The sequence below is a fragment of the Chironomus tepperi genome, unplaced genomic scaffold, assembly GCF_022539635.2.
Source record: "Chironomus tepperi strain 1889 unplaced genomic scaffold, CSIRO-AGI_Ctep_v1 contig_445, whole genome shotgun sequence".
Classification (NCBI taxonomy): domain Eukaryota; kingdom Metazoa; phylum Arthropoda; class Insecta; order Diptera; family Chironomidae; genus Chironomus; species Chironomus tepperi.
The window spans coordinates 2,593,926-2,605,445 of NW_027226567.1; the positions used below are offsets into that span (position 1 = coordinate 2,593,926).

General features: G+C 27.2%; 1 protein-coding gene and 1 long non-coding RNA gene across 3 annotated transcripts in view; one reads left to right on the top strand and one right to left on the bottom strand.

Moving 5' to 3' along the window:
- The window catches only part of Pkc53E (Protein C kinase 53E), a 71,219-nt gene extending 61,036 nt beyond the window's left edge, over positions 1 to 10,183 (top strand). For both annotated transcript variants that reach the window (XM_070650641.1, XM_070650642.1), the window contains one exon: positions 124 to 10,183. In XM_070650641.1, the coding sequence (XP_070506742.1) occupies positions 124 to 276 (153 nt within the window). In that variant the 3' untranslated portion in view covers positions 277 to 10,183. The remainder of the gene's footprint in view (positions 1 to 123) is intronic.
- A 179-nt stretch (positions 10,184 to 10,362) lies between these two features.
- Positions 10,363 to 11,343, bottom strand: LOC139098335 (uncharacterized). The gene is made up of 3 exons (XR_011545170.1): positions 11,275 to 11,343; positions 10,947 to 11,017; positions 10,363 to 10,796 (listed from the first exon to the last, which is right to left on the bottom strand). It is a non-coding gene; the product is annotated as an uncharacterized lncRNA (long non-coding RNA).
- Between the last annotated feature and the right edge of the window lie 177 nt (positions 11,344 to 11,520).

Below are 11,520 nucleotides of genomic sequence, written 5' to 3' on the forward strand. Positions count from 1 at the left end.
CCCTCACATCTCATAATATTACGTTTAATCCATCAAAAACTCTCAATCACATCCAAAAATATCTCAAGGATTCATTTCACACCTTTAACTTTCATTTTCTTCTATTTCTTATTTCATTCACAGAAACATCGCAAAGATGTCTCAAACTTTGATCGTCAGTTCACATCAGAAAAGACAGATCTTACGCCGACAGATAAATTATTCATGATGAATCTCGATCAAACTGAATTTAATGGATTCTCATACTTAAATCCTGAATATGTTCAACACATTTAAGCTATTTGTTAGCTTATGAATTACTAATGGGATGAGAAAAACAATCAAAAAAATGAAAAAAAAAAAGAAATCTTTACTTTTTACTATTAATATACATTAATCCATAATTAATAGTTTTTTTTTCTTTATTAATTATTCAAGTTTATGGTTTAAAGCAGTTTAAAGCTATGATGATAAATAATTAATGTAAACCCATGATTTTAAATGATATTTTTTTTTCTTCATTTCATTCATGCTGGTTTCACTGTTGCTATTGTTTAAGTATCTTTTTCAACTCTCTTCATTATCATTAGAGCATGTAGCCGACATATTCTCAACTAAGTATTAAAACTCAACAATTTATTTGCAATTTTTTTCTATTTAAATATTATAAATTATGCAGCATAATTTGCATTGTAAAAAATCAAGAAACGTTAAATTCCAAGTGCTATCTAAGTGAGTACCTTGCTTTTGAAAGAAAATGATACATTTAATTTTGTTTTTTTTTTTGTTTTTTGTTAACTATAGTCTTCCCGGTTGAATTTTAAAATGTTCAAAAAAATGTTATTTTAGTTATTGTATTAATAGCGAGAGTCAAAAGATGATTGAGGTTGGGAAAATTGAATCAATTCTCATTTTTGGGAATGTTTTGTTGAGCTGAGGAACTAATAAAGATGGATCTTAATGGTTTGATAGCTTAAAATGGGCAAAAAGGATCTAAAGATGTTGAGTTCAAGACTTTGATAGGCTCGAGTCGATTATAATATGCTATAACTAGTTAAAGACAAGTTAATGACTAGTTCAAATGTAGTTTTGTCTTGTCGGATAAGCTACCCTAACAGACAAAGAGCATCTTTGAGTAAACTCACTTTTTTGAGCATGCTCGTTTGTATGCAAAAAGCACGCTTTGAGCAAGCTCATTAATGTGAGAATCTCTTTGTATGTTAGAGCTAGCAAGTCAAATTAGCAATTTTCCATAATTTTGCCTATCAAAAACCCAATTGCATTACAAGTATTAATCATCATCTTTTGACTAATCAGCTTAAAAATTGTGTCAAAAAAATGTTCGAGTATATTTCTTAATTATCAGTATTTTTCCGTTCTAATCTTTTATATCTAATTTTATTTTAATTTTATAATATCATTCATGGTGATGAGTCTTCTAAGTCTGTATTCTAAAATTATACGAGATTCTAAAAATTTAATTTTAAAACAAAATTATTACGATGACAATTTGAAGTTTGGATGAGGGAAAAAAAAGGGACGATAGTAAAAATAATGACGATTATAGTAAAATTACTTATTTTTAGTAAGGTACTAAAAGTTTACCGCAGATTAGACAACCCTTAAAAATTCAACAATTTAAATTCCTCATCAAGCTTCAATAAAAAATCGCATTTTATTTAAAAAACAAGCCGATTGTATTGAATTTTATGTAATATGTAAAGTGATATTATTGCGTTACCAATATATATTTCATAAAAAAAGCAATTGAGTGTTTTTGTTAAACTTGACTTGTAATATTATTGAGCGAACAAAAAATTGCATTTCGTTGATTTTTTCTGTTCTTGCAAAAATTAAATTTTCTTTTTTTTTATTAAAAAATACAAAATAAAATTGAGTAAAAACAAATTTGTTTAAAGCATTTAACGTAAATAAACATATAAAAATTTATGGGGGAAAAATGCAAAGCTTATGAAATAAAAAAAAAAAATTAAACATTTTTTGTTTTTGAGCTGTTGCTCAAATAAGGTAGAGCAATATGGATTTAAAAAAAAAAGTTTGATTAAAATAAAAAAAAAATGTTAAAGTAAGAGATACTAAATATTTGCAAAATCAAATTTCAAATCAGAGCTTGAAGTCGACTTGAATTTTGTATGAGGTTTCAATACAAAATTCAAGTCGACTTCTAGTTCTGTTTCAAATATATGATAATCTGTCGAGTAGAATGGACTTTGAGATTGGGATTGGAATTTTGAGTAAGTGTCAGATTTTAGCATGATAAAGTGAATCACAAAGAGCATAAATTGAGAATAAGTTAGTAAATCAAGACACAAAGTCAGACACTATCGTAAAAATCGTGAAATTTGTATTAACCTTAATCATTTATCAGGACACTTTTTCAAAATTCTCATCCTGATTTAATAAATTTTTCACTTTAAATCCCCAAAATAATGTTTAAACATTAGAACGTAAGAGTAATTCTTCGCAAGGATGTCCTCAACTTTTACTAGAGAAATTCAATCAAAATGTTTTTTTGACTTGAGAAATTTGAAATTCTGAAACACAATTACAGTTCTGAGCTTGAATTTCATATGAAGTCGAATCGACTATTCCATACTAAATCCAAGTTTAGTTCGAAATCGACTCGAATTTTATGAATTTGAAGCGTCTTGAGCTGAATTTTTCATACAAAATCCAAATCGACATCGAGCTCTGATTTTATACTCATTGAAAAAGGATCCAGAAGCATCAATGATGTGGCCAGAAGCTGTGAATGTGCTTCAACAACCTAAAGCTGTTTCAAAGCATTTCAAATATTTTCAAGTCTTAAAAACAAATTTACAAAAAACATTTTCACATTCAAACATTTTTACAAAACATTAAAAAAAGCTAATAAATACAGGGAATTGCTAAAATACAAATTTCACTTTAAGTCACGTCACTTGACACTCCGTAATAAGTACTCTCAAAAATAAAAAAGCACGTGAATTTTTCTAATAAAAAATTCTAATGTTGAAAATTGTTTCTCGTTTGGTAAAAATGAAAGGTGAGAGGATGAATATTAAAAATTAAGTAGCGAATATATTATCATCGTCAAAAGGTTGGGTAAATAAAGAAGAAAAAGAGTCTTAAAAATTTCATGTTATGAATATGTAACATTCGGCGAGAATAAAAAATTGTGAAGCTCCCCAATAAAACAAAAAAACCTGTGTTAATATTTGCTTAGAGCTGTCCTTAAGCTGCATTCGAGAGAGAATGAGAGTAAAAAAAGAAAGTTTTAAATTCTTTATGAAAAATGTTAAATTTTACGCTTCAAGAAATTTTCATTCCAGTAAAAAATATATTACACCCCAGACATTCATCAACCGCATTAAGATCTGAATAAATCTGTCCATTCTACTGTCTATCCCGAGTGACATAAATGAAGAAAGGCTTTGTCATGGAGCTTTTATGGCTCTTCTTAACCTCTTTTAGGAGCCACAAATTTAAGCCTGGGTTTGGCAGCCCTATGGACCGTATAGGGCAAATACAGCCATATCGCCATATTCCATGCATATTGTCAAATTGGAATATTCCATGCATATGACTGCACATTGCCATATTCCATGCATGCAGCTGCATATTGCCATATTGACATATTTCATGCATACGGCTGCATATTGCTATTTTCCATGCATATGGCTGAATAATGCCATATTCTATGCATACGGTTGCATATTGCCACTTTCCAAAAATATTCATACATATGGCTGCCGAACCGAGGCCGCTTCTTTTTGGTATTAAAAGGAACTTCAGCGAGTCTCTCAAAAGCTCCATGACAGAACCTTCTTCATTTGTGTCACTCGGATATTTCTCATGTATACTTTTTAAATAGTCGAGTCAAACTAAAAAGAGTAAAAAAAAGGATCAAACTTATACATTTATAGACAAGAACATTTTTGCAGTGTCAAAATTGAATAAAATAAAAATAAGAAAAAATAATAAAATTCTGAATCCGCTCCTAGATAGTCCTTCTTAATGTAGGTCATCATCTTATGAAAAATGACTGAAGAAATGCTGAATTTCTTCATTCTAATTTGTTGTAAAAGAAAATCAAAAAAAAAAAAAAAATTATTTTTTCGTGCTATAAATTTCATTTTTTTCCCATCCATTTATCTTCCACATACGAGAGATATGATTCCTTCAAATGACATCCAATGTATTGTTGTCGCTATTCGACTTACAAAAATTTTCACTGGCAGTTGTCGATTTGTTAAAGTAATTTGCACATTTCAGTGATTTGATGGTGTGGAAATGAAGAAAGTAAATTTGAGCTTCTGTGAAATGGGTGGAAGGATATTTTCATGAAACTTGCTGAGAAGATTGCAAATGTACACAATTTTGCATTTCTTGTGTTATTTTCATTTGAGAAATAAGAAGAAAATTTTACAAAATGATATTTTTGTGAGTTTCTTGCATGATGAATGCTGAAATTTAAAAGGATTAGATTTTTTGACATTTTTATGGACACAATTTTGTGAGATTTATGACGTTGTGATTGTTTTTGGACTGATTAAGTTCATAAAATGCTGAAAACTCAGAATTAATGATTTTTGAATGGAAATTTGGCTAAAATTGTTATAAAACCTCTGAAAAGTTAAGCCAATGCCAAAAACTTTTCCTTACAAAAGTTGACTTCGAGCTTTGCTTACTTTTGACTAATCGCAGCTTTTTCAGCTAGTAGAAAACATTCAAAACTAAAGCTACACTTCAGTAACTTAGTTTATATAAACCACACATCAGATCCAAACCAGATTCAAAAGAAATAAAGGTGATTTGTCTTTAAATAACAAGCCAGAAATTCACAAAATGTATGCAAAATATCCATAAAAATCATCTGTTTTCAGAAAATATCACACTTTTACATCAATACATCGCAAAAAAATCAATCAATCTATACAGAAATAATGTTAGTTCCAAAGCATCAATTTAGAAAATGTCTATCAACTACTTTTTACATAAAATGTAACCCCATCCATCTCTCTATCGTTTTTTTCTTTACTTTCTTTCGTCCACAACAATTTCTAAAGAAGTATGCAAATATGATAAAATAAATCTACAACTGACGGTATTGCCAATCCATTTGCTGATTGTAAATGCCCTAACGATATAGAATGTAATCAATATTGTCATATGGTGGCAATAAAATGAAGATTCGACAAATGATTGCTGAATGGGTGATCAAGAAAAATTTTTATTCATTTTATTCTTCGAATGTTTTTTTGAAGAGTTTGACATTTTGGGAATATTTTGAAGAATTTTGGATTTTGAGAAATGAAATTTGAGTTCAAACTAGAATTCGAAGTTGAATTGAGTATTTTATTGAAAAGTGGACTTAAATCGACTTTCGAAATTCGAAATTCGAATCAACTTCGAGCTCTGAATCCAAATTTTTGAAATATTCATCAAAATGTCTAACTTTTTGATCATTTTTCTCAATTAGAAATCTCGATGTTTGATAAGAAAAAAAGTATTGATTATAATATTAACTAGAAGTAAGCGTGATAACAGAAAATATTAACTCAATAATCCGATGATGAAGAAAAACAAAAAAAATATTTACATAAATAAATATTGAATAAAAAAAAGTTAATGGACAATCTTTTACTGATAAAAAATGATAAATTTATAGAATATTTTTAAAACATTTTCTGTACATTTCATTTCAAATATAATGCATATATACTCATTTTTCGATCATGTGTTTCACTTAGTAGCATTTTCATAACGATTTTCTTAAACATAAAAGTTATTTGATTCACATTTTTTACATATCGATGATGATCAAATTTATTATGTAGATGATGATAGGTTATTGTTAAGGTGTAGATGATTTGGAGGTGGGTTTTGTGGAATTTGGTCATTAGAATCTCAAACTGTACCAAGGAAACGAGTCATGAACTCTTAAAGACTAGTTTTTGAGACAGGATTGATTATCTGACCATCTGGAAAGGAACCAACTAATTAATAGCAAGTTAAAATACAGTTGATGACTAGTTCTAACATTTGAACCAACTCCAACCCAAAACCCAAATCATCCACACCTTAACATTCTTTATTTGTACAATTACACCGTAGTTCCATTGAATAAAAGTCTCTCTCAGTTGTAGCATTAGCACCAAACACCAAGAAAAACTTATAAATATTTAAAATTATAAAAGAATTTTTGAAAAAAATAATAATAAACAGTGAATTACAGCTTATGAAATTAGATCAAAAAAATATTTGAAATATAAAAAATTCTCTAATTGAAAATCGTTTTAAATTGATGTCGTAAAAAAAGAGTTTTTTTGTTTTGTTTTGATGAAAAAATGAAAAAATAGTCGTGGGGCTAGGACTATAAATACTAATAAAAATTTGGGAATTTTATAAACAATTCAAAGGTTAAAAGATTGAAGTCTTGGCCGATTGAGATATTTTTAGAGCCTAAGAGTGAGGAATGATTCCACTTAATTCCATTTATATCAATATCTTCTAAGAAAGACTCATTTCTCATTTCTCAAAAAATCATCAAAACAATTGATTTTCAACCTTAATTCCCTAAATATGACTCAAAAACATGCAAATTATCCAAAGTTCCTTATGAATTAAACTCAAAACTTCCACCTTATCCGAAATAACAAGCTAAACATGAGTCACTAACTCTAAATTCTTCTACTTCTCAACCTGCCAAAACATTCCAATTAATTTGTTATTCTCAATCGGATCGGATCGGATTTTCTAAGGAAATTTAATAATTAATTTTGTCATAAAGCATGAAAGATAAGAGTTGGATGACATTTGGAGTTGAGAAAGTCTTATCTTGAATAAATTAGTTAAAGCTGGGGAAAGGTTAAGGAGATTTGAATGCGCTATTTCAAATTGAGGATAGAATCTTAAATATTGGATGATCTATTGACTAGTGGGAATAAAGAATAATGAAAAATCTAAAATTTCCCTTAAATCAGCATTAAATTTTCAAAATATCAAACTTATGATCAATGTTTTTAAACTTTCTAAAGGAATTTGACCAAAAAAATACAGAACGATCCAATAAAAATTCTTCGTGTCTAAGGTTGAGCACTTACAAAAATATGAAATTTTAAAGCAAATAAAGTCAAAAGTGCAAGAACCTTTCGGCATTTTTTCTCAAAAAAATAATTTACATTTTGAAGCCTTTTTCTTGCCTTTTTAAATTACCCCGAATCAATATTTATTGACGAAAAATTCCTGATTAAATGTGAAAAAATAAGAAAATAAAAAATAAATAATGAAAATGACTTCTCAAATAATTGTTTTTTTGGAACGTGCAGAAGGAACAGCATCAGAAAAACAGAAATGTAATACAGATGTAAACGGAGTAAATAAAAGAAAAGGAGGGGATAATGAGAAATATTTGTGAAATAAATTAGAAATTCAATCTTTGAGCCAAGTTTGAATTTTCGCAATATTAATGAATTTAGGAAGAGTAAAACAGAGAAAGAGAGATTTAATGGGATGATGAGAATTCCGTATCGAGTTTGGGAAGTCATTTTCGAATAATTAATGCATTCTTAATGGTCCCCAAGAAAATAGAACAAAAAAATATGTATGTAAACAAAAAAAAAGTTATTCTTGTCTTGTTTCCTTCATTTAATGTTCAAAAAAAGAAACTTTTCAAAATTTAAATCATTCAAAACTTTTTTAAATTGATATTAAATTGTTCTTTAAAAAATTTTTATGAAAAAAATGGAGAATTTTTAAATTTGAATTGCAAAAAGATCTAGTTGTTAAAATATTCATATATTCATAAGCAAATTCGGTTCGGTTTTTCTCTTTTGTCCTTTGGCTACTGATCTTAAAAATTGTGCAAATGTATGTGAATGAATAGAATTTTGGAGATTAAAGAGCAAATGGTTATATATTGGAATTTTGTTAGATTTGCAAGAGCCAAAATGTTAAGTTGGTTGATATATTTGCAAAAGTCAGCTTAGTCATCAAGAGATTTAAGAGATTCAAGAGTTTAATCACTTGAAGCTGATCTAAATTGTGAAATTCGATTTGTCAAAACCAAAATAGTATTGAATTCAATATTTTAGAATTTAGAGTATCTTTTATTGATAAAATAGCAAAATATTCAAAAGAACCAAATGTTCTTAACTCTTAACCAGAGTTTAAAGACTATTTTCTTATTATATGGAGTTGAGTCGACTAATGTCAACATTTCAATTCAAATTCAAGTCGACATCGAGATCTGCTCTCAACAGAAACAGTAATAAAGAAATATCTACAGTAATAAAATGACCATTCATAACAATCAAAATGCTCTGCAAAATGCATAATAATAACCAAAATGCATTAGTTTGGAAAAAGTTTTTTTGAGGTTATGTTATGCAAAAAGGATAAAAGAGTTAAACTGACCATAAAACTTCAAAAAAAGGGAGTTTAATTCAGATAGAAAATTGAGAGACAAAAAACAGATTAGAAGTAAAAACTTAATGCATATTTAGCAAATAAGAGATAAGATGATTAAAAAAAATGAAAGGAAAATCTTCTAAAAAAAAATAATAATAATAATAATAATAATTTTCATTACACTGCACTGCCTTAAAAACCTTTCTAAATACAAATTTAATGAGTGAATAAATTCGATGAAAATGTTCATTTAATATTCTTTATAATCTAATTTTGAGAGTGAAATATTTTCATCACATTTTATTCACTCTGTATAGAATGTTCTATCGATTTTTTTTTTTGATAATATTATATGAACCTTTAATCTATATTTGAATAAGCATTACTCATCAGTCGTTAATTTATTTTCTATCGAATCTCATGAGATATTTAGTTTCATTCTAACATTTATGTATTTATCTTGTTTTTTTCATTCTCAAAAACCTTTTAGCTACTCAAAATGTATCTTGAAAGAACTTTATTTGTTATTTTTACATCTTCTTCTTCTTCGATTAAATAAGACATTAAAAAAAAACGGAAATAAATGAAAAATGTATGCCAAATTAGAAGGTGAAAAAGAAAAAAAGATTTAAATAAGATAATCAAACATGTAAAAGAATTTTTCTAAACATTAAAATCAAATTTAATCTCATTTAATTACTAGATACCTCCTGATTGGTCTGAAATTCATTAGCAATTTCATGAGTTTGGAATATTTATGTATGCTTTTATGCTGATATTTTTATGGAATCATGTACACGTGATGTGAATTTCAACTTTGATGACTTTGACTTTGTGACCAAAATATCTTTTTTGATGAATCTTTGAGAATATTCGATTCAATTTGATGGAGAAAATGAGAATTTGGACAAGCTAGCAACTTGAATGCAAATATGTATGATTTATAATCCACAGCAATTGATAATCGCAATTTGTAAATCTCTAAGATATCATCCCAGAATAGATATCATGCTGACCCCTTAATACATTCTCAAAAAGCATCAAATTCCTCTTAAAAAGCATTCAGTTGAGTCATGAACCCCGAAAAAAAGAGTAAACCAATAATTTATTTTCCTTAAGCTAAACAATAATTTATTAGAATGTGTTATGATGACCTGTAAAAATTTATTGAAAAACAATTTCTCTCATTCCATTGTACACGTGTACTGTATACATCTAATAATGTTTATTATTTTCCTCGTTTCATGTTTGTATGAAAGCACACATAAATATTGATACAAGAAGAAAAGAACTGGAGATGAATATATCAAGAAAATTATTCATTACGTCCAAGTGTTTAAGTGAGTTAGAAACTTAAAGAGAAAAAAAAAAAGTTTTCATTAATCTTTATGTACTCAAAGTTGTTTATTTAAAAATTAATTACTAAATGGAAATAAATTTCATTGGTTAATAATTTTTAATTAAATCTTTATTTCCAATAAAGGTGAAGTCTTTAGTAAATAAATAGCATTTAATTTACTAAAATTTATAACAGAAAAAAACACAAAGAATATGATAAAGAAAAAATAGAAATTTGAAGTATCATCTTTGACTATCCAGTCAATAAAAGCTCATATATAATAAAAAATATGATAGCCATAGAACAGAAATAATAGAAATTTTTTTCAATTACTCTAAAGTTACATGAGCAAAAATGCAATAATGATTCGATATTAATTACTTTTATCGATGATATTCCATTATTATTTGAGATATTCTATTTGAAAAAAAAAAAAAAAAAACATTATTTAATCTTAAGATGAACATTTGAAAAAATATTTCAAGAAAGAAAAGAAAAAAAATATAAAAAAAAAATTCAATAGATTAAAATATCTATAAAAAAATATTAAAGTGTTTTGAAATTCTTAAATAAAAAATGAAATAAAAATTGCTATTCTTTCATCTAAGAATTTGATTTTTTATTGTCTAATTCTTTTGTCACAGCTTAGTATTATTTTTAAATTACAGAACATTAGGTGTCGGTGTTGCTTGATATGATGAGCTTTGAAGCAGTTACCATAGTTTTCCCGACAGGACAAAAGTACGTTATAACTAGTTGAGGACAAGTTAATGTATAGTTAGTGACTAGTACTTAATAATGAATTTTGTCCACTCGTGTTCCTTTAAACCTATCAAAGTAAGTCAGTTCTTAAAGACAAATTCCAACTCACTAGATAATTGCATCTGAGAAGTGCATATAACTTCAATGTGTGTCTTCATTCAGTAATCAAGTTTGAAAGTAAGTAAATAAAACTTACAATCATGAAGAGTAAACTTTTTTCTTAATCCCATATCATTTTATAGATGCTTCACTTTCCGACATGGTAAGGACTTATACGATTTACATTTGACATTTTTCAGGTCAGCTAAGGGAGAAAATATTTATCTAAGATAATAAAGGTTAACTTTGGAAAATTAATAAGGAATAGTTTGATAGATTAGCAAAGTTTATTGTTAAGCCAAGGAGTAAAATTGAATGTTTGTTTGTAAAACTGATTCCTTTAGTCTTCACTTACCTAAGTACTTTGTGTACTCATGCTAGACTGTACTGCATTTTTTGCCTTTTCTATGCCGTTTTGCGATCTATCTGAAATTTATTTGTATAAATTGTTCATGCACATCTAATTTAGTAAATTTTACTTTCTTTAAGGCTGTCATAAACGATTTTCCTGTCTGTCTAAGCAAAATAATTATAGAAGAATATAAATTTTTATGTCAAAATGCTCTAAATTATCAAGCTTATATTTCATGAAATACACTATAATTTCCATAAAAATTTAATCAGTAGCTTAGATTGACAGCTATTTTATCTAATACGCATTTATTTCGCTTTAATTAACTTACTTTTCAGGGAGAAAAACTAATTTTTCCATCTTGCACAATATTCTTTTTTGTTGACATAATTTGTAAACAAAACCGTTATCGAAAATTTTCGAAATCAAGTTCGAATTAGCAATTTTTTTAAAATCGTTGCATTTGGGTTGTGTTATTGACCAACATTATTTGAAAAACGCAAATAAATAAATTATCACATCGTAGCAAGCAATAAATTGAAATTAATTAAATGGTGAATAATCAAAGCAGTCAATA